General features: G+C 41.3%; 1 protein-coding gene across 5 annotated transcripts in view; it reads right to left on the bottom strand.

The window, feature by feature from the left end:
* Positions 1–24,514, bottom strand: part of BRCA2 (BRCA2 DNA repair associated) — a 740,135-nt gene that overhangs the window by 156,365 nt on the left and 559,256 nt on the right. For 4 of the 5 annotated variants that reach the window (XM_085621674.1, XM_085621676.1, XM_085621678.1 and 1 more), the window contains exons 23-25: positions 17,163–17,364; positions 7,222–7,388; positions 6,990–7,128 (exon numbers count right to left, since the gene is read on the bottom strand). In XM_085621674.1, coding sequence (XP_085477800.1) covers positions 6,990–7,128; positions 7,222–7,388; positions 17,163–17,364 — 508 coding nt within the window. The remainder of the gene's footprint in view (positions 1–6,989; positions 7,129–7,221; positions 7,389–17,162; positions 17,365–24,514) is intronic. The other variant, XM_085621677.1, reaches the window with a different exon arrangement.

Here is a 24,514-nt window from a genome sequence, read left to right as displayed (position 1 = left end):
AATCTGGTCCCCATATTATGGGCTGAGAAAGGGAAACAACTGTCCTGTTACCGTTTTTATGTATATTAATTTTTTAATGCGCTTTTTAAATGTGTTTTTATCTTTTATATTTACAACTTTGCCACTTTATGTAACAATGTTTTTACACTAAATGGTGGTATGTCGCCACCCACGAAGGACACGAAGAAAAAAAAAAAAAAAAAAAAGAACTACGACAATTCCGGACCCAACCACTAGATGGCGGAATAATGCACAGCATAGTGAATCCAGAAAGATTCACGCTGCCAAACCTTTGATACTCGCCATAGACTTAGTTAACGCCGTCGACGGTCTCGACGACGACACTGTCGTCGTCATTGAAGAAGTAATAGGCGTCGACGGTGAACTTGACGCTGTTGAAGATTTGTGGCTGACTCTAGAATGGTTTGAAGGTTCTCGTTTTCTTTTGGATGTTCCTGTAGAATGTGTGGACCCAATCTCTGAGGAGACCTTAGGCGATTTCTCCTGCTTTTGAGATTCTTTAGTCAGATGAGAGACTTTTGAATGTCTTTCTCTCTTCAGACTACCCTCAGGCGAACTAGGGCTCTTATGAGACTTCGAGGACGTGTCACTCTCAACATCCCATTTCAGCCACAATAAAAGTCTTCCTTCTCTATCTATCAGGGTTTTAGTTGAGAAAGTGCGGCATATTTTACACTGCCTTGTCTCATGGTTGGGATAGAGATAATAAATGCCATCTTTGTGGGCATCATCCACATGCACTCTTTTCTTTCCGCAGGATTTACAGGTCTAAATAATCCTTTTTTATCAGACATTCTTCTTAAAGGTTTAATGAATAAAACTTATCCGAAAAAGCTGAAGAACTGAGCAGAGCTCAGGGAGACTCCCTTACAAACGACGTGTGGTGAAAATCTGAGGGATTCAGCTTCTCTTGGGAAGGTACCAGAGGGTGCTGGCGGCTGATTGGTTGTGTTTTGAGTTTGGTCCTTTTTATAAAAGGAGGCTAATAGGCTACTGAATGCTTGGTTACCTCAATGATAGCCTATGGAATTTATTATTTACTACTTTGTTATATGAACCGTGGGACTCCCACTTCAACGACGGGGAATGATTCAGGCATGTGAATCTATGAAAGATACCCCAATACTGGATAATTTCTGTGTAAAACGTGGAGTGCATTATGTAAAGTGGGCATTACTCTGATGTGGGAGTGGCCTGCTCTCTACCTCAAACCACTCTCCGAAAATGTGCATATATTATTCTTTAGTGAGCTGTTGTTAATGAAGCTGTCCTCAATACAGATGCCATTCACACAGTAGCTGGAGAGCAGTCGGTGTGAAGAAAGAACACTAACCACCACTATAAAAATAGATGTGCCAGGGGTAAGGCATGAGACTACAAAATATCTGTCACTTAGCAGCAGCTTTCTTTCTTTGGCTGATGTCAATGAGGGTGCCACTTCCCATGCAAAAAATCATTTGCTGCACAAATATTTGCAGCCAAATTCATGCGATTAGTGTCCCAATGACAAAGCGAGAATTAACCAATCATTTTGTTTTTCCTTTTCAGTTACCATTTTGAACACCTTGCTAAACAACACTCCTAACAATCTTGTTTTGCATTGGTATTTATGGAGTTTACATTTAAAAGTTTGACGAAAACCTTTCTAAGAAAGACTGTTTACTCCAAAACCAACACTGGCCATGAATTAGTGCCAAATCAATGTATATACTTGGCTGAAGGTAAGTAGAACATGAAATGGAAACTTGAAATTGATACTTCAAAGTTAAACAAAAATGTATGACTCCCTAAACTAAATGAAGTTTGAATACTGAATCAAAAGTGGAATTTTTATTATAGAACAAGGTAGCTTTGTGTGACATGGCTTAAAAATGCGGCATAAAGAATACCTATTCAGGAAAACATATGAACTAAACAGCAGCAAAAAATAATTTAATATATTGATTTTGATATAAACAGTAAAATATGGTAGAAGTGTCAAAGCAGCATACCAATCAATTGTAATAATTATAATAAATCACGTCACACAAAAGCAACAAAAGAGAAAGAAATGTTACTTACCGGCAATCCTAGTTTTTCCTCAGGGAACTTTTCTCACAGAATTATCATGCCTATTAGAGAGGTAAATAACTAAATTTCCGTGGAAAAATCAATTATTTAAAAAACAAAAACTATTTTGACAGTAATATGTAGGAAAGACTCCGTTATTTTTCACATTCAAAGAAGCAAATTTAAAGTAAAAAAAAAAAGGCCACTAGGATTTAAATCATAGGACTAAAACTTCGTTCATAAACCATTTCTAAAGGAAAATAAGGGAAACTGGCACAATGTAGAAACAGTATCCAGTGTGCGGCCACCACTGCCATGTATTTGGAAAAGCTCCCTGAGACAGAGTTCAAGGTAATCGTTTCCCACTGTAAAACTGGCAAACTTCAAATATTAACACCACTGGCACATTGAAATATGTGCCCTGTAAGCTGATGGTAAACATCCAACCTCCTTGACAGGGATGAGGATAGGTTTACTCTTAAAAATAAGTAAAAATATCTATACAGAAGCTACTGCTGAACTCTGCACAAACATTCAGATCAACAGAACAAAGGTAAAAAGCTGCACCCTCCAAGGACATAAAACCATATACGAAGCCTGGTGTTTTTAAATGTAGAAGAAAATAAAATGTTGTGTATGAAGTATATGAGGAGACCTAGGGACAATGTTGAAATAGAAGTTTATCTTAAGGCACATGATAATTCGGTCCGGCGTAAGGGTGCACAACTGATGGCACCAGATACCCAATGATGTCATATTTTAACAAATTCTTCAAAATCTTAGATGCACCCATTCTGACGAATGTGTGTAATTGAACAATGATTTTAACATATCACAATCGAAAAGTGAAGAAACTGGATAGCCAGGAGGGACTGTGCTGGAGTGCCACGCAATCATTTGTTGCCTTAACAAGAGCGCAAATTATAATTCTACTCATACGATTAATATGACTGATCTGTCGAAATGACTTCTCTATGACTCCTGTGGGACTTACTTTGAACTAGCCCTATATTATTTACCGTATTTCATGAAATCAAAGATGATCACAATATTATTTATGGAGCTCTGAAAAAGAAAACATTTACCCACAAAACACATGTTGGCTGTCGTTCTGTTCAATGATGGAAGAGAGTTGCATCCCAGTCTGAAAGGATCCTCTAACACTTTCATCTCATATGATACAAAGTGAATGTAGAAATTGACAACATAAAGTGAAGCATATTTTTTAAACTGTGTGATACAAAAGTATTTTTGATGCAATAAATGGATTTCTTGTAAATATGTCAGTCTTCAAGTGTGCTTTGTTATTAGACCTGGCATCTTTTGGAGTGATTTCCCCTGTCTTTTTGCTTTCAGACCTCCTATTTTGACTGTGTGCTGAACATCGTTTTGCTGGTTTTAGGACTCTAGGCACTTTTTCACTGCTAAACAGTGCTAAAGTGCATGCACTCTGTGTCTAAAATGTAAAGGCATTTGGTTTCTCCATGACTGGAATATCTGATTTACTAATACGCCCCTAGTACGGTGCACTACATGTGCCCAGGGCCTGAAAATCAAATGCTGCTAGTAGGCCTCCAGCACTGGTTGTGACACCCACATGAGTAGCCCTTCAAACTTGTCTCAGGCTTGCCACTGTAGAGCCTGTATTTGCAGTTTAAAATTGCAATGTCGACCTGGAAGGTTTACTACTTTCCAGGACCAAGCCTTCCCTTACATTACATGTAAGGCACCACTAAGTTAGGCCCTAGCCACATGTGCAGAATGCAGTGTATTTAAAAGGTAGGACTTGTGCTTTTGAGTTTTACATGTCCTGGTAGTAAAAAACTGCTAAATTCTTTTTTCACTACAACAAGGCAGATCTCTTCCATGGTTTAGCATTGGAGCTGCCTTATAACACTTTACAAGTGTAAGTTCCAATTGGGAGTATATATAAAATTGGAGTTTGGTGTCTCTGGACTCACAATTTAAAAACACACCTTTTAGTGAAGTTGGTTTTTAAATTAGAGGTCTGAAAATGCCGCTTTTTAGAAAGTTGGCATTTTCTTACTTTAACTATTCTGTGCCTCTGCCTGTCCCTAGAACACACGTATGGATTGGACGACAACTAGGCTTTGTGCGTTCTCTCTAGACAGTCACACACAAAGGGAGAAGAGGTGTGCCCTGCATATCCTGATGGCCCATCACAAGGCTGATGGGTCTTCCTGAGCTAGAGTGAGAAGGAGAAGCTGACACTTGCATCCGAATAGGGCTGTGCCTGTCCCCACACACAGATCTGCATACCTCCATGTAGGGAGTCTGGAGCCAAGGCCAGAAAGGACAGGGCCTTGTGCATTACAAAGACCTTTCTTTAAAGTCTCCCTACTTCAAAGGCTAAAATGGTTATAAGTACTGGGCCTCTGACACCATATACTCAGAGCACTTCTGGACTGAGATCATTCTGCCAGGAAGAGCTTTTGTACTGCCAGGAGTAACTGCCACTTTATTGCTTGCTTTGCTGTGTTGTATATAATGAGGAGAGCCAAGTAACCCTCTAGGCCTTGGGCAAATTAACATAAACAAAATGAAAGTGGCCAACAAGGGATACATTGTATATACTACTTAATCGACAATAGTTTCTTAATTACTATTGGTCTATCAAAGTAATTTCAACTGTAAATTCTAATGATTATCAAAAAATACTCAAGACAGCTGTAAATTAGGTTTTTGTTTTATATTCTCTTATTGTAAAATAGTGTCCATATCTAACTCATTCAATAATACAACAAATATTCAACCACTACAAGAACTATACACTCTTTCCTCATATATTTTTAAGGGAACACCGACGGCCCACATTTTTGTGTGCTGGGTCCATCTTGTAGGTCATCCACCTATGTAACCAATTACCACCCGATCTACTATGCGAGACCTATATGTTGTTATGCTTAAATGAGTTTTTTGCAACTATTCTTTTTAATTTCTTGTGGACTACTTTTAAGAAAAAAACTAAAGCATTTAGGCCTGTTCAGTTTCTAGCCTTCTCAGAACTATACAAGGCAAGTATTATCTTCAAGTAAAACCTAATATCAACAAATACCCTCTATCACTATGGGTATCGCTAAATACTTATGATAAAACGGTTAAAAATTAAGTGTGAAAATGCTGTGTTGGCCTGCTGCTTCTTGCCTGGGAGTGAGAGGACTGGATATTACTCTCTACATCCTGCATCTAAAGGTTCTCCAGGGGCTTGTTTGGGCTTGTCTCTTGTCACTGAAGTCTCAGGGATAGCAAAGACTTCACCTGCATCTTTCTACCAGTACCTAGGCTTCTCTGCTGTGAGTCCTGCTGGGTCAAGTAGTGCCAAATCCAGTCCTGGGCCTTTGGAAGTGAGTGTTTGGTGCTTCTACCCAAGAAACCAATGCATCAACTCCAAAGCGTCTTTGGAACCAGCGCATTTTCTGCGAAACCGACAGATTGCTGTGAGCTGCACCAAAGTCATAGACACGACTCGCCATGTGAGCGTTGCAACGGCCTTGACTTACAACACAGCTCCAACTTTGCAGATGCAGCACCTCTAAATCACTGCTGCTGCGTGAGTCCCAGGTAAGGCATTGTCGAGACTGAGATGCTCTGTCCCGACCCTGACGCATTCATGGCCCGGCATGGCTTCTACCAGACGCATCGCCTTCAGGCCAGCGGTTTGACATCGACGCCTCGAAACCAACACATGGCGCTCTTGACATCGATGTATCATCGACTTCGGAACAGACGCATCGCCTGCAACAGCAACTCATCACCTCTGGATTTCAACACATCGTCCCAGAGCATAAACGAATCCAAGGTACTGTCAGGGGGTCAGCAGGACTCGTGTATCCGGGCCATGCTCCATCGCGGTTGGTATGAACTTTTAGATTGGCCTCGGCCAAGCCCGACCAGATAACCCCAGTTGGAGCCATTGACTTTTAAGCACTGCATTCTGATTTAATCTTGCTAAATTCATGTCTTGAATTGTGTATGTCGGATTTTTGTCGTTTTGGTCGGATTTTACTCTGATAAATATTGGCTATATTTCGAAACTGATGTGGAGTACTTTTGTGGCGTATTCACTGTTACTGTGTGTGTACAAATACTTCACACATTGCCTCTTTAGTTTAGCCTGACTGCTCTGTCCTAAGCTACCAGAGGTTGGCCACATGTAAACATTTAGTGCGTTCTACACTTACCCGGACTTGGATTGTGGTTCCTTCTTGGACAGAGTGCATACTCTGCCAACCAGAAACCCAATTTCTAACAATTGCTATAATCATTCTTCAGGTATTCAGATTTGTCAATGTGGGAGCTTCTGAGATTTTGGAGAATTTGAAAAATAAGGTATTTAGATAGTGGGGAAAAATTAATTTACCCTAGAACAAAATATACAGTAGGAACACAACGTCTGGACTTACCAGGAGAAACAAGAGTTGCCAATGGAACGAGAAGACAAAGGTAAAGCACGCTTGTGGGATTTCAAATGTTGATTGATCGGTATTCTATTAATAGCTAGCCTTTCCGTAGCTCACCCAGACCAGCATATTTTGATCCTACAGTACATTTCCATGTGTTGGTTTACCTCTACGGTAAAGCTGTGTATAGGTGGAGTGGGGGACCAGATGCAGTTCATTAAGTCTTTTCTCACTCAACTTCCTCATCAGCATTGCAGTGACAAGTCAGTGAGTGCCATATACTGATGGTCTACTATCTCATAGATTCCATATAATCATCAGTCTGTGTATAAAAGTAAAAAAAATGTAACCAATAAAATACACAGTTGTGATTGCTCTGATGTGCATAAAATATGTCTTCATTTTTATTCCAAATGTATTCATAGAGGTTGTAAATATTTTTGTGTGGACAGTGTCTAGCCTCTTGTATTTATTTTAATTATGCAAATTACACGATACCTGCTTTCCTGCTTATGGAGATGACGTAGCCAACAACATCCACCTCAGCACATGGGGCACAGAAAGAGTGGTCCAACAATTCGCTGAACTGAACAGCACGCCTTGGACTGAAAATGCTTGCAAGGATTTCCTGTGAAGGCTCAAGAAATAAGCAAAGAAAAAATAACAACTGTTTTATAAAAGTTACAGAGAATTTGAACTTTTGCAAAGGGCAATCAATAACTACCCTTACCTGCAGCTGCTGGTACTGTGTTTTCTTTGTAGCAGTTAACTGCACATCGCTTGCGTCAGATTTGCCTTTGGAATGTGATGTTGACAGATGGTACATTCTGTACCTTCCTCCTTCCTTTAACAAGGAACGAACGTCTGAGAGCGGACGCCAGATGTTCAATATGAAGGCTAAACAAATATATACATATCATCTAAGTCTATGAGAACTGATGTAAGTACACACTTCTTACATATGAAAAAATTAAACATACTTGAAAATGTAGGTAACTGCAAAAACTAATTCTAACGACAAGTCTTGTCTTTTTAAAATTATATTGAAATCCTCAGGAGAAATTGGCATTGCATTTGTTTAAGATATTCAGCATGTTAGCCACATTTACAAGGCTCAATAAAGGGACACAGCAGCTTTAAATTTGAGGGACGTGCTTATCATTAGTCACTAATACCCAAAATATATTTTTGTAAGTGCTTTTAAACTTATCTGAAATATATTTTATACGTAAATATTATTGTAAGGCCATAGCTTCCTTTCTCAGCACAGACTTAAAAATAAAAAGCTGAAAAACATTTGGGAGGGTGAAAAGGCATGAGGAGGAATCACACGGCACATAGGAATGTCAATCAGACAGTTTATCTTTCTCATAGCTCCTCCAAACTGTTCCGCGTCCTCGCCCCTCACGCCGTCTCTCTCTCTCTCTCTCGCACTCGAGGAGAGACGGCATGAGGGGCGAGGACGCGTATCGGCGTTTCGAGCTAAAAGATTTTGGAGCAAGAATACCGGGATGACATTGGAAACTTAATTAGATGCCCAGCAGATTATCATTTAACCTCATGCCACAGGATTAGTGTGGCCCTAAATTATCACCACATTATATACTGCTATTCAGTCAATTCATTCAGCCGTGAACAAGTCGCATGTACAAACATACTGAGGCGACGAAACACTTGTTGGCTTTGGAAGATTTTACTCATTAAAAGACTTGGAAAAAGTATAAGAAGAAACAAACGACTGTTTGATTTAATGTGTTTTTAATCATATGTGAATAACATCAGAAATGGATATGTATTGAAATCATGTGTGCTGGGGAATGTGTACTATGTTCTCTTGTTGCTTCGGCCACATACAATAGGGAGGCAGTGGTTCTCTCAATCCCTTCAGCACCGTTACTACTTAGAGCTCAACCATAGATTTTGCTAGTGTGAAATTACCAATTGGCGCCTACACCCTATTACCCACACCACCATTCCAAGTAAAGTTACACAAAGCATACCCTCACAGTTGGCACTGGGCAACTGTCTATGTCTTTGATGCATCTCTAAAAGCAGTGGTGGCAGAGTACTATAGAAAACCAAGCCTGAACAAAGCGACGGACTAGTCAGGTTGCACCTCATTTGGTTACCGAAATTAAGTGTTAAGATTTGTGCACAAATCATCCGGTACTTGTCGCCCTTTAGTGTCACTGTAAACAGATTCCAAACTTGATGAAAGCAAGGAGGTGCACCAAGAAAGCAGATTCAGTCCAATGTAATTCTTGAAGAAATCTTTTATTCAAAGTTTGTGCACATTAAATGAACAACCAGCCAAATGGAACTTCGTCAGGGCTGTCTGACACCATGCTAAGTGTCGAGACTCGTGTTTCGTGGATCCCAGGCATACTGTCTCGACACTTAGCAAGGTGTCAAACAGTATGCCTGGGATTTCCCTTTTATCATAAAGTGACAACAGATTCATGATGAATGTATATGGCGTACTAGCCTTTTCCATTATAGAGCCCTGACAAAGTTCAATGAATTTATTTTGGGAACGAAACGCATTGGCTGGTTGTTCATTTAATGTGCACAAACTTTGAATAAAGGATTTCTTCAAGAATTATTGAACCCAGCCATATGCAAATCAGTCTTGACCCTGTGCCTCATGGGAAGAGTCCAGCCCGAACTGCCAAGCCAGGTCCTCCCTGGACTGGAAACAAGCATCCTAGGACAGGTTTCAGGGTTTCACCCCTCTTCAGCCAGGATAGCTTGATTCCAGTGGCATGGAGAGCACGGGACCCGCGTCTGGGCATACCCGTCCCACTCGGGGTGACAAATGAAAAAACAATTGATGGACAGGATGCAGAACAATGTCATACATTCACCCCAGTAAAGAGATCTGGGCCTAAACCCATCGTTTTTTTGCTCCCTATGCCATTCCAGTTTGAACCCAGCCACAAGAGGCTTATGATCAGTGCATAGTGTAAACCTTGAACCCTCAAATACTGCCTAAATTTCTACACTGCCCACACAGCTGCCAACATTTCCTTCTTGATTAAAGAAAACTTCTCATCTGGAGACAAGGAACGAGAACCACTTGCCACAGTACACTCAAAACCTCTGCAGAAATCTGTGTTAAAGCAGCACCTAATCGTTTACCACTGGCATTAGTAGTCAAAACACTCTGAGCAGTGGATTAAAACCCTGAAAGGAACTGCAGTACAGATGTCCTGTTTAATGGGTTCAACTCTTGACGCTCCTTAAAAAATTGCCTCAATCTGGATGTTTTGTTAGCAAACTTTTTCACACATTTAGTATAAAAATTCGACAATCCAAGGAAAGATCTGACTTGCTTTTTACAAGTAGGTGTGGGTGAATTACTAATAGATTCAATAATAGATCTTTTTTATGAAAAATACCCTCTCTACTAACTTTATATCCAAGATAAATCACCAACTCCATCACAAACTTGCACTTCCTCAGTTCAGCAGTCAACCTTTTGGCAGCTAGACTTTCTCAAATCACTTAAAGTCTGTGATTATGTTCTTGTTTGTCTCTACACATAACAAGTATATTATCTTGAAAGTATGTTAAATTCCCCCAGATCCTTGTTCAACAAATGCATAAGACGCTGAAACACTGCTGCGGCCATCCCAAACGGTATGCAAACAAACCTGTAACACCCAAATGGTGTAATGACAGAAGTCAAACTCCTGCTAGAACGGTGAGGCGGAATCTGATGAGAAGCAGACGTAAGATCAATTGTAGAAAAACACTTAACACCCTTAGGTTTTGCCAGGACGCCATTGCTCTTGGGGAGTGGTAACTTATCCTCCACAATACTTTAATTAGGATCTCTAAGGTCAATGCACAACATTATCTGCCCGTTGGCTTTCCAGGCTACAACCAAGGATGACAGCAATTCAGCACTCCCAACTGGTTCAATAAATCTACTTCTCTTCAACTTATCCAACTCCTTCATCACATCTCTCACACTCAGGGGTATATTCCTCACCTTACGACACACTGGTTTGGCCACATCCTCCAACACAGTCCTGTGCGAAAATCCACACAACTTCACCACAGTGCCCGAGAAAACTCCAGTAAGCTGTTTTTGCAACTCCTCCTCCATGTGAATCATAGGCTCTCCCAACAACAAAACCTGATCTTTGTTGTTGGGTTCCAGGGTGATGCATAATGCCCCTTGATTCATTCAACCCAGAACAGAGGGACCCTTCTTCACCGCATACAATTTTCCTTGAGATTTCCTGCTCCTAAATTCAAAAGTTACATACAATTACCCAGCTATGAGAATTCTTTCACCAGTTTAGGTAACCGGATATCCATCAGTAGGAGCTAGCTCATTATCTAAGACTTTTGAAAACCTGTCATCTCAGACTGAGCGCTGCACAATAGTATATGGCGATCCCAAGTCAGCTACAATTAGTATATGCAGCCCGTCAATTCTCATCCTACAGGACAGTTTTTTGAGAACCATCACATCAATATCCAATACTGTGCCATCAATACTTAAAATGCTGTCCCCACACAACGACTCCTCCTCCACCACAGGCTCTGGATCAGGATTACCATGGCATTCCCATTCTTTTTTCTGCAAACCTTCGCATAATGACCAGTAATACCACAATAAGACCATTTTGACTTTAAAGCTGGGCAGTTTTTGTCTTTAGCCAAATTACCCTTATTTCCACATCTAAAACAATTTGGGCGTTTGTCACTTCCTGAAATGTCGTTCCCGGTCTCGGTGACAAAATCCTTTCCAGACTGTTTCCAATTCATTTTCACACAAGGAGTACTTAAACCGTTGCCCACAGACTCTACTTCCTCTGAATTCTTTGATGGAGCCATAGTAAATCTTTTGGACAGCTCCATCTTCTTGACAATGATAATAATCTCATCAGACGATAGCTTCTCTTAAATACTAGAATAATTAGTATGCATAAAGATTTGGTCCCGAATAAGTTCATCATGCGAGAAAACCAATTTTGAAAAAAAATACCGACTTCCTAAGTGCCGACATATAATCTTTCACCGTTTCCAATTTACCCTACATCTGTTGGAAAAAATTGTATCTGTCAATGGCTGCACAGAGAGACGGTTGGTAGTAGCAGTCCCCTCATGCATTCTTAAAAAAATCAGTATCTACGTCCACTCTTGGTTTCTTTTCCATCTGACTATTAGCACATAAGCCTTCGGGACCCAAACTATGTAAAAAAATATTTTTCTTCCTGGCGGGGGTACGGGGGTAAATTCCTCAACTTCCTCTTCAGTTGAGTAAATAATCCTTCCAGTCTGCCCATTTCATTTGGGGTTCGACAGGGCAAGGAAGAAATGGAATGATGGAGTAAAAGAGATGGTGTGGGTACACATGGTGGTGCACTGCACCCAGAGAGTACAAGTACAAAGGAGCGACAAAGACACCCAACCTACATGCTCCCCACAAAGGAGTCCGTGTCACCGGAGTACACACTTGATGTCAGTACAGCGTAATTACAGTGCAATTAACAGTATAGCTTAACAGCGTACTGGTCTGCGTATCACTATTACACACACAATGGCCCCAGACATAAAAATTATCCCACAGTACATACCAATAAAATGTAAAATGGTGTGTATATCACCATGGAATACGAAAGGTACCTTGAGATGTAAAGTCTCCCCAGTACATATCACAATGAAGGTGTGCACATCGCTGCTAGACACATTGATAAGGTGCTGCTCTCCATGGCAATCAGCCACAACAGTAATTCCGTGGTGTCTGGAGCTTTGGCCAATCCAAGATTGCTACGATGTCCCTTGCGTAGCCTCAGGAAGCGTAGTGTATGAGAAGGCGTGTGGCGCAACGTTACTGCGCACGTAAAGGTAGCTTTGGCCCTATCCAAGATGGCTACGATGTCCATAGCATAGCCCACAGAAAGTGTAGCGTACGGGTAGGTGTGCGGCGCAACGTAACTGCGCATGTGAAGGTAGCTTGAGACTGTGCTCAAGGGCGTGAGGTGAGCGGCTGGCGATCACTGCACAAAACAAGCCTAAGTCACACCTGAGCTCACCAAGGCTTCCCCAAGGTGTGTGTGGGGGCTCACCAATGAAGTACAAGGTCACAGAACTTAATTAGAAGAAATCCCCCTTTTTTCCGAATGTAACAGCGTCCAACTTGCTTGCTCTCACCACCGCAGTGGATGCCCAAAGCTGATCCTCCAGTATAGTACTGGGAATGAGTATGCTGCTCATCGCAAAATTTGTAGCGATATGGGACCAGTTAAAGTTGTTTGGAGGTTTATTATATGTGCAAGCAGAATAAGCTCCATACCCTTCAAGTATAGCTTCCAACTGTCCTCCCTACAATGATCCCTACATTCTAGATTCTCCCACACCATGACAAACAGCTAACCCAGATACCAGAAGTCATTACTTCGTTAAACAACTGTCATCACTAAATGGCATGCTTCATAAGAAACCAAAACATTCCCCTACAACCCTCAGCTGAAGTGAAGTTATAATAACTATCCAAAATTGAGAACCAATGAAAATTATCCAGTATAGTGAGATTTGCATCAAAAATTCTTCAAATGCACGGCTTTTAAACCCGGACCTGATCTCACAGAATACATCACAAATGGCATCAATGTCCAAGTTTTTGGTCCGAGCACCGAACTCCAAGTTAATATTCTGTACTGCCTAGACTTGCATGTAAACAGGTGAAGAGTAAACTGAAGCAGGCTCTGGTATTTAGGGACTGCTGATTTAGAAGAAGTGCTGAGCTCAACACCTCTAGTGACCACCATCAGGTACGTCAAGGGTGAATTGATGTGTTTAGTAATGCACAGGCACAGCGGTATCAGATCTAACATGCAGCATGCAATGATTTCCCAATCTCAGGTACCATGATCAGTCCAGTATATATATATAGGGATTTAAGCCAAAGGCTTAACCACCTTCCTGGGGATTAGCTGAAGCTCAATCAACTCCGTTCCCTTTTGGGTAGTTGCTATATAACTTTGTCTGGTATATAAAGATCATGTAATATGTTATGCAAATTTGTAGTTCCAAACGAAAATCCCTAGGAGCGGATAATGGAAACATGAAAATTGATTCACCAAAATTCCAGGAGTAATGGAAGTGACCTCACAACACTCTTTTTGACCTCAAGGATGTCTGGTAAGTGACATCATATGACCTTTGACCCTGAATTGCTATATTATAGGGAAATGCACCAAAGCGAGACTTTAAAAAAAAAATATATATATATATATATCGCGGTCAGGCCACTAATGCTAATTTGTAGGGACCATAAATAGCAATAAACTATGTTGCTGGCTTGAGTTTCATTCGTAATAGATGTTGATTTATTATCGCTTGTAATGAACTATAATGCTTGGGGAGTACAGAAGGGACAGTCTGTTCAAAAACATAATTTTTTCACATTTTCACAACAATGGTCCGTGACAATAATGGACTGAGGCAACGTGTAAAATGTGTATTCTTTCAAATCTTTTAATTTATTATTAACTGAAAGTGTAATCTCCTAGTGGGATTTGCAGAAAGTAACTAGTGCTCATTAAAGCACCGAAGCACTGTTTACCTTTTGTGCTTGGTACTGCGTTTTCCCTCTTGAATCAGGGGTTGCAAGGGGCAAGCTATGGGTCGTATCTGCGACCCTTAAATGATGCGTATGAGTCCCCAAACAGGGTCGCATAAGTAACATTATATTTTGGAGACTTCAGCACAACATTTTGTACTGAATCCCTCTTACCCAGGCACGTAAGATTGAGTAACGTGAGCACGTTGGTGGCCTGGAGTAACGTAAATGATAGTACTGATTCCTTTAGCTATCTCAGCTGAATTTCAGCACAACAGATTCAAACAAGCATTTGCAATGCAATAGGTCTCGCATTTACGGGAGTTTGAGCTATTGGCATTGTAAATGACAATGCCTTTTATTTATGTTTTGGTTTTTAAAACATAAAATAAAAGGCATTGTCATTTACAATGCCAATAGCTTCCTCGCGTAAATGCGAGACCTGTTGCATTTTCAGTGCTTGTTAGATGAGCATCAAAGACTTTTGAATGGAAGCATTAAAAGAAAACCTCTCCTAACTGTACCAACAAATAGGTCCTTTTTCTCACCAGGCACATGGCATGCATGATTAGAAGCTGTGTAGAAATAGCGCTTCGCGGTACTGTGGTAAACACTAATGTACTGGAATCTTTATTTGAATCCCTTTCGGAGCAGTCAGTAAAAGTGGCAAATATAATTGAAAAATTGAGCAGTTAACATGCACCTTTTGGTTTCACTTTTCCAAAATGATCCTACATAAAATCCTACTGAGCAATGTGCTGGGGGTTAATCACTTGGTGCACATGGGGTCTAAGTTTATACTTTTTGACAGGGCTGTTTTAAATTACCAGTCCGGCCCTCGACGTGTTCCAGAGTCGAGTCAATGACAAAGAAGTGGTCCAAATGCTACGTTCAGAAGGGGGAGGGTGTGGCTTAAAGGCCAGTGCAGCCGACTTGGGCGCTGAGAGATCCAGGTTTACGTCTCGTCGTGTGCTCAACATCCTGTGATTCTGGGCAAATCACTTCCCCCTGCCTACGGACAGCGCCTACAGACCCTCACGGGTTATTAGCGGCGCTATACAAATCTAAGTATTATATTATAATATAATTATTAAGAAGAGAAAGAGGCAGCCAATAGAGGAGGATCAAATGTCCAAGCAAAATGGAAAAAGTGGCCTAGAAGGAGACTAGATAAGAGGGGGGGGGGGGGGGAGTGGCCCGAACGCTACTCATAAAAGCTGATGAAACACAACTAGTAGAAATGGACAAAGTATTGAGGAGCTATATGCCGCCGTTCCAGGCGTTCTGAATTTCCGGTACAGACGGGAATCTCGGTACGCAATTACGAGTTTGCAGACCAAGAATTACTTGGCATAATTCTGCATGGAAAGCTGCATGTTTAAGCTACAGATCACATTTTTAATGAAACTGCACTACAGCAACAGCACCGGCCCTGATATAATATTAATGGCCGCCGAGCAGCACGGTAGCAGCAGAAAGCCTTTTAGGCTCTTACGCAACACGTAGCTAAATTAATTATTTGCAGGGAAAGGATCCCATACCCCCGGCAGCCTCCGAGGGATCAGCGAGAGCCGGACTGCGGAGGCGCTCATTAGCGACCCTCAAATGTCAGACACCGGAAGGAAAGAAGAGGCCTGACAGGGAAGGAGATACAGCGACAGAGATCTGGAAGGGAGGGGGCGCGAGAAAGATAGGGACAGCGAGGTACAATGATGGAAGAGGTGGCGACGGAGCGGGCACAAAGAGGGGAGAGGGCGCAAGGGAGACGGAGACTGCAGGTTAGACAGGGACAGCGAGGTACAATGATGCAAGAGGTGGCGACGCGAGAAAGGGGGCGGGCACAAAGAGGGGAGAGGGCACGAGGTAGACGGGGACCACAGGTTGGAGATAGGAAAATATTGGAAGGCTCGTGAGAGAGAGCAGGATAGAATGGGGAGAGCGGGAGAGACAAAGAGCAGTAAATTCATACATAAGCGAAGAGAGAGAGAGAGAGAGCAGTAAATACAGACATAAGCGAAGAGAGAGAGAGCAGTAAATACATACATAAGCGAAAGGGAATGGGGTCGTAAGAGAGACAGAGGCCTAGGAAAAGGAGGGGAGCCAGGTAGAAAACAAATGCGTATTACGAAGAAACCAAGACAAGCCCGGCTTCTAAAGTGCTCTGGACGCGAGCGAGCGCCAGCCGCACGAAAGTGAAAGCTAATTTGTCACGGCGAGACGCAGCGGAGCGTGGCGCGCGCGCTTGGCGGGGGTGGGGGAGCGCATTCCAGGTGGGGGAGCGGACCCTTTGAAGTATGATGCCGAGGGTGCTAGTGGGCTGAAGTGCTTCCCCAAACGGATTGCATGGCGGCACGATGCACGTGATTGTGCGCGTGCTCGCCATGCAATCCACTTTTGGGAGCACTTTGAAATGCCCCTCTTACTAGAGTCTCGCATAGCGATTGCGTAAACGCAATAGCTAGGCGAGACCTAAAAATCATTATGTAAGGTTTCCAAAGCATGAGATGCAGACTCTCTGCAGTTCAGAAATTGAAAACTGTCCTCCACACCAAATGTACTGCCTGATATCACTGTAAATGTCAGGAAGCAGAGCACTGTTTTCTTTTTAAATCCAATGGGACGTGGAAAAAACCATCTTCCAATAAGAGGAAATGCAAATCGAAAATGTATTGCCAACAGGGAAACATTTACTGTAGGCAAAAAGATGACAAACTGGGAAATAACGAATGGTGAAGAACATGGATAGATAGGGCTTGGGTGTTAAGTGAATGACCTGTGGAAGTTTTTTTTAAGAAGGCAACTTTGTTTTGAACATGACATTTCTAATCGTGAAAGTGACTACCGGCATTTCCAACCAGTTTGTGTTTTGTTTTTCTTCAGCACAAGGTATATTATAACTGGAAGTTATCAGTAAACTATTCAAGTCTTAGTGTATGTGGTGAAAACTGTTCAACAAAAATTATTCTGCTGAGTATAACCACCTTAAAAGTGTCTAATACAGCTATGGTTAAAGCGTCGTAATCAAACTAAATGCGAATACCAAACAAAGGATAATTAATCTAGTTTTCTAAAATACTTCTCACATCACAAACCTGCATCTTTCTCTTGGTTTTTGTAGTCCGCAATGCGCACTTTCCATATAGAGGTCACATCCCGTTTGCCACATCCATTTTGACCTTGTTCATCAGATTCTATAGCTTTTCTGAATTCCGCCTGTATTTCAGCTTGCTTTCTATCATTTAACGTCTGTCTGTGATTATTCAATGCTCTTAACTGCTCATTACTTAAAAATGCCTGAAAGAAACAGTAAAAAAAACATGAGAATAGCATAAAAACAGTCATACGTGTACAATATGTATTTTACCTACCTACTGATAAGACAAATTTGAAATTGACAGACAAAATGAGACTGAAGTTTGAGGTTAATTTGGTATGCATTTCGAATTATCTTGGCATGTCCTTAATACTGAACTTTTTTTTTTTTTAATTTAGTGTAAATTCATTCCACATTGCCAATGTTTGATACATGATGGGATGGATTCTCAATTAGGCAGTATAAGTAAATATATTACAACAAATCACCAAACATGTTATTTACATATTAAGAAAGCAAATGTCTTTGTCTTAATATTTTACAGTTCCTTTTCTTCCCTATACATGGGTAAAGTTAATATTACCCAAAGCACTTGACTAAAAATAAATATATGATACTTCACTTCAACACTACACGTATAAGAGAAAAAAAAGAAAAAAAGTGCATTTAAATATAGTATTCAGACTGCACAAAAGTGTCAAGGACGGTGGCAACTGTGAGATGAGGCAGATGAAAGATGGGAACCCAACGAGTGCTTTCTGACTACCTAACTTGTAGTTTCAAAATAAAAGTGACTGTCTAAAACGATGAAAGGCAGGAGAGTGACAGGGATACGTTCAGAGTCTCCCTTCACAGAGAAATCGACCGGTTGGTAATTGGTTTGCTACGCGAGGCTGACAATTTCTTTTTAACTTCGTTTCCCCTCACAACACAAACTGAATGCGGCGATGATAGAGAATGCGTATCCTGAATTTTAAAATAACTAGACGCACTGAGAGTGATCATGATCCCCTGACAGTTGTTTTAAACTTCTATTTACTGAACACAGGGTTAGAAATAGCTACTCCTCCAGCGGGTAATTTAAGAATTATACAAGGGGGGGAAGAGGATTCGCTGGCAAACTATAAAACAGTCGGAAACAGCAATAGCCAGCTTGTACTCTAATATTCTCCCCCTACTTGATAAGGTGTTTAAGTCAGAGACTAACAGCAGTGTAGTGGATGAAATCTCAGACATGGACAAAATTCATAAAGATCTAGTAGCTAAATTGGGCGGTTCCTTTTACACCGTAGGTCCGCCCAATATAAAGACGTCAGGCAAGTCTAACTCCTGGTTTACAAAGAAATGTAGGTTAGCCAAACAGGAACTTCTTCAGGCCATTAGAGGAGGTAACCCCCTACTTATTAGGGAAGCCAGGCGAGCTTACAAAAAGGTAATTCTTGCAGCTAAGTCTGAGTGGGAAGAGCAAAGATGGGTTGCTATGAGACAAGCCCTTGTGGCAAAAGATCCAAGAACATTCTGGAATCTTGTCCACTCTGGAAGCTCTGAGGGCAATATTACGATTGACCCAAATGTTTCCGAAGACGCTTGGGCTTCTCATTTCGAAAAATTATATTCGATTAACACCAGTAGGTGCATCGATCCCCCAGCTATCATAATGTCCAAGGATCCTTCCTGGTTGGCATCCCCCTGGACCTTATCAGAAGTGGTCTTGGCTTTGGACCAGCTTCAAGCCAATAAAGCTCCGGGGTTGGACCGTATTCCAGGGGACCTTTACAAAGATGAACCAAAGGTTTGGGCCCCTTATTTCCAAATTCTCTTCAATACCATCCTACAAGGCTCACCGGTTCCATCTACCTGGATGGGTGCGGAAATTATCCCTATTTATAAAAAGGGATCCCCCCTTGATCCAGGTAATTATAGGCCTATAAGCCTTATAGATGTGAGCCAAAAAATCTATTCTAGGCTTCTTCTTCAACGCCTACAGAGTTGGATAGAAGAGAATAATATACTAACCCCACTTCAAGCTGGATTCAGGGCCAAAACGTCCACTATGGACCAACTATTTAGGCTCCAGTTGCTCCATTGGAAACATGTTTTACTGGACGGGGGTAGCCTATATATGACCTTCGTGGACTTGAAATCCGCCTTTGATATGGTGGATCGAAACCAGCTATGGCACCTACTGCTGGATATGGGTGTCCCGCCCTATTTATGTCATCAATTGAAGATTCTCCATGACGGGACCTATGCTAGAGTCCGCTACGGAAAAGTTGGCAATTTGACCGGCCCTTTCCCTGTTGCTAAGGGAGTTCGACAGGGCTGTGTACTTGCCCCAACTTTGTTTTCCCTCTTCCTTAATGGCCTTATTGCCGATCTTTTAGATGCCATTGACATTGATGCACCGAAATTGGCCTCCAGAAAATTCCCTGCCCTTATGTTTGCTGACGACACCCTGCTGCTGTCCAAATCCCCAATGGGCATGCAGCGGGTGTTGGACCAATTTACAAGTTTTTGTAATAAAAGGAATTTGGTGGTCAACATTGGAAAACAAAGTATATGGCTTTCAACGTAAAATCGTCCAATTATCCACATCCTAAAATGGAAGGAGTCGCCTTGGATCGGGTTTCTATCTTTGAGTATTTAGGCTTGACCCTAAATGACAAGATGGGTTGGTCCCCACAAATTTCTAAAGCCAACTTAAAACTCAACCAGGCTGTGGGGGGCATCCTTAAAGTCCATAAGAACTGTTGCTCAAAAATTATAAGTGCCCCTCTAGAAATTTACTGTGTTCAATCTAGATCCTCTACACTGTACGGGGCTGAGCTATGGGGTTTCAGTAACACAAATGACCTGACCATTACTGAAAACAATTTTTTGCGGAAACTTTTATCACTTCCAATCAATACTCCGCTTATGCCATTGAGGATGGATCTTAATATTCGTCCTATTTCTGAGGTCATTGCCATGCGTCCAGTGATGTATTGGAAAAGGCTTTGGAGTACACCAGAGTTGGCTTGTTACAGAGACGAATTGAAAGTAATCTTGGGTTTACTTGGGGCTGACAAGATCCCCTGGCTCCAGTATGTTAGGCAGACATTATTCAACATTGGCCTTGCCCATCTCTGGACTAATCCAGAGAATTCTATCTTAGGCACTTCCAAAAAAAGTCTTGCCCTTGCACTCAAAGACTACTTTCTCACAAAATCTTACCGTTTATTTAGGCCTTCTAGCCTGACCGACCAGTTTTTGGACGTTAAGTGTTATTACGCCTTTGTACCCGACCTCGATGTTATTCAGCCCACTCTAGCAAAGAAGCTGTTTCTCCAGTTCAGATATGGGTCACTCCCTTTATATTCTTTCACTGATAAATGGGTGGGTGTCCTTGAGCACAATTGTCCGGGGTGCTCATCTGAACAGGAAACTATGATACATGTTGTGCTTTTTTGCCCAGCATACGCCAGCATTCGGAAGAAATGGATTATTCAGCTATGCTTGAATCTGGGTATTAGGAGCTACCTTGACTTTTTCAGGGTTTTGCGAAGTGATTTAAATCCACTTGTCGTGGTAACAGTTTCTAAGTTTTTACTTGCAATGTGGTTAATCCGTAGGAAATTGATATGCAACAATACAGATTGATTGATTGTTATGAATAAAATGGGGGACCTTATTTGTTGATAAAACAGTATGTCATTTTTATTCTCATTATGGTTTTTGTATTGATTGAATACATCATTATGAATTGTTTTATTTATGTACTTTTATGATTTTAAACAATCGAAATAAAGTTTTTTTTTGATTTGATTGAAATTCATATTATAGTTGAATATACAGATACTTTTCTCTTGTCTGAGAGCGCCTGATATTTCGTTCAAGATTCTTAATTCTGCAGAGAATTAATAATTTGTCTATTTAGGTAGCAGCTCTTCTCAGAAATTCTTTATACAATGCACACACATTTTTTTTTTATTTTTTATAAAAGGCAAAATCCTAATTTGAAAAGAATTTTCGAAATGAACCCTGCCCTGTGGTTTACACCAGAGTTACTTGGTAGCTTTCACTTCTCCACCGATGTTATTTGGATTTTTATTTGTCTGGTCGATTATGTTTAAAGTTGAATACATTGTTTCAACGATGTTCTAGGCTTATTTGCCGCTCCACTGAGAGAACTAAGAAACAACATACCTGCAAGACCGAAAGCTTGTGCCGTACATTCCCCTCGGAAACGCTATTTTGTTTAGAAATAGAAAAGACCAGGCTTGGAAAATGTGCAGAAGAGGACGATGGTAGATACAGCTGACCTCTAACAGACTGAGGGGGTAACTTCCTGGCGAACGGTGGTTCACTTCCAGACAACATTACGCAGAAGCAATACAAGAAGAGCAAGAAGCCCTTAGCCCTCCCCGCAGGTCTTGCAACAAGTTTCATAGTTGCACTAACTTCATGATGCTGCTATTAGCTTTCACGGACACTTTTCTGGCTGAAACCATTTTTTTGTATCATTCCTTCACTCAGTCTCTTTCAGTCCCTAGAGATTCAGAAAGTTTCCTTCCCCCCTTTAAAGTGGGCTTTTTCCCGTGTCCTTTTTTTCGCTCGGTTTTTCCTTACCGACTGCTGCCTTTAGTTTTCTGCTTTCCATGGATACATGATGGTTTGCAGGTCTTAAGTTCATCAGGGCTGTGGCTGTATACGGGAACTGGCAAACTAGTCTACATTAGAGCCTTTAGCTTGTGAAAATATATGTTCTCTTGAGAAAAATTAATTCTTAAATTGCACCTATTGAAGTGTTTTCCTTTACGGGAAATATGGACAATACTAGCAGAGGTAACAATAAAAGCCAAACATTATATCCAGTCGTCCTCCAGGCACAACGCCACTCTCCAGCCTCCAGGGTCAAGTGTAAAAAAGACCTAGGCCAGAGAGAGCATCTTGAACTCCTTTTTTGGAGGAAGGTGTTGACAGTGCTCAGGTCTAATATAGGCTTGAGGACCCCGTCTTTCTTGGGGACTAGAAAATAGCGGGGAATAGCAAACACGCCCTACTTCTGGCACCCTCATGTGTAACCCCTTTGGCCAAAAGGGAGTGCACTTCCTTCAGCAAAATGGAGAAATAGTCATTGAAGGACTTACTGCTAGAAAAGCTCCAGGGCCTGATGGGATCCCCCCCAGACTTGTATAAGTCTGATCTACACTTTTGGGCACCCATCTTGGTTGCAGTATTTAATGCAGCTGCTAAAGTGGGCTGTCCTATCTCCTGGGGACTATCAACGATTGTTCCCGTTTTCAAAAAAGGAGATAAGGGCAGTCCTCACTGCTACTGGCCAATTTCACTAATTGACTCCATGGTCAAAATTATGGGAAGAATTCTACTACAGAGAATAACATGCTGGGCGATCGAAAATAACATCATGTCGATTTCTCAGTATGGTTTCTGTGGGGGGCGCTCCACCATAACCCAGTGCCTTAACCTATTCCTTGTATTGAGCAAATATACTATCGTACAGAGGGGAACTGTCCATCTTGCCTTCATGGACCTTTCTTCAGCCTTCGACTGTGTTAACAGGGGGGGGGGGGGGGGGGCTGTGGAGGTCCAGGAGGGAGAAAGGTGTGGAGCGAGGGATAGTTGACTTTTTGGTGGATATGCATAGTAATACCAGTGCTAATGTCAGATATTCTGCAAACGGGGACACCACTGGTAACTTCGACATAAAGAAGGGAGTGCGTCAGGGTTGCATTCTTGCCCCCTTCCTTTTTAATCTCTATATTAATGATTTAGATGATTATCTACAGAATGTACAGGCAGATTGCCCTAGAGTCGGCAGGCGGGGTATTCCAGTTCTTTTATACGCAGATGATGCGGTTTTAATTTCAAGAACGGAGAAGGGACTCCAGGCGCTTTTAAATGCTTTTAACACCTTTATGTCTGATCGAAATTTATTGGTCAACAACTCTAAATCATATATAATGCATATTGGCCATAAACCCAAAAAGAATTTTATTTTTAAACTGGATGATGTCCCAATACCAGTCACAGAAACATTCTCATATCTTGGTGTCTTGTTTGACACCAAGCTTAACTGGGGCCCACATTTGGCCAAAAAGAAAGGTGAACTGATAAGGGCTAATGTTTCTGATTTTTAACTTTGCGACAAAACTGGGTAAGAAGCCAATCAATGCAATGATTAAGCTGTATAATGCTAAATCTGTTCCCACAGCTGCATATGGCAGCGAACTTTGGGGATATGCGGCTGGAGAACAGTTGCAGGTTGCCGAAAATAACTTTCTAAAACGTTTACTTTGTGTCCCCACCAGTACACCCAACCTGACAATACACGAAGAACTGGGAATCCAGTATCTAAGTGATATTTTTTCCCTAAGGCCTTTGACTTGCTGGGTGAAACTGTGGATAAATCAGGACATACCTCTTACCCACTTGATTGTAAGAGATCTTATATCCCAGGACAAACATATGCGTGTCCCCTGGTTAAAATACCTGAAAACTTGCTTTTCCAGGCTTGGGCGCTTGAATTTGTTTGAAAATCCTAGTGGAATTGTAAAGGGGGATATAATAGCAATCAAACAAGCCTTTTATAAGGATAAGTTGGCTCAAAGGGAAAGTGAGGAGCTTATGAAATCAAGAATTAGGAAATATGTGATGTTAAAAACTTGTGAAAGCATGGAGCCATACTTAATGAGTAATTTCACCTCTCATGAGAAATTCTTGCTGACTAGGTTTAGATTTGACATCTTTCATCATCTTTTAAAACGACCGAAGTCAGACATTTTTAACGAGGTTGCAGCACCCTGTGGCTGCGACGGGAAGTCTCCTCAGGATATGCTGCATTTTATGTTTTTATGTAGGTTTTATGAATATCCCCGCAAACGTTATCTTGTTGCACTCTTAAGGAAACTTAATTTTAACCAAATCAAACCTGCCTTTTTTTATTTGCAGCTTTTGTACAGTGATAGCGTCTTACAGGTTAAAGAATTTTTAAAATTAACTGTCAAACTAAGGAATTGCCTAGACCAATGATGTTGTATTTACTATCTGCACTTTACCATGTATCTGGATCAAGTTATTGGCATTGGGCTACGTGTAATATGATTTTTTGTATGTGACTATGAACTTGTAATAATATGTATAATGTTTTTAATCGTATTGTATACATGTGTACTTTTATGGTGTGAAATATAACCGAATAAAGTCTCTATTGATTGATTGATTGAAAATAGTCCTCCATCAGTTGTTTGGTAGGACAATGGAAGGTGCAGTGGAAAGAAATGTGTTCGGGTTTGACCGACTTGTGGGGACTTGAACAACAAAGCTGTCTGGTGAAAGATGAATCAAGAG

This window comes from Triturus cristatus, chromosome 8, assembly GCF_964204655.1.
Source record: "Triturus cristatus chromosome 8, aTriCri1.1, whole genome shotgun sequence".
Classification (NCBI taxonomy): Eukaryota; Metazoa; Chordata; class Amphibia; order Caudata; family Salamandridae; genus Triturus; species Triturus cristatus.
Note: the sequence above shows the minus strand (reverse complement) of the source record. Positions and strands in the feature narration are given on the sequence as shown.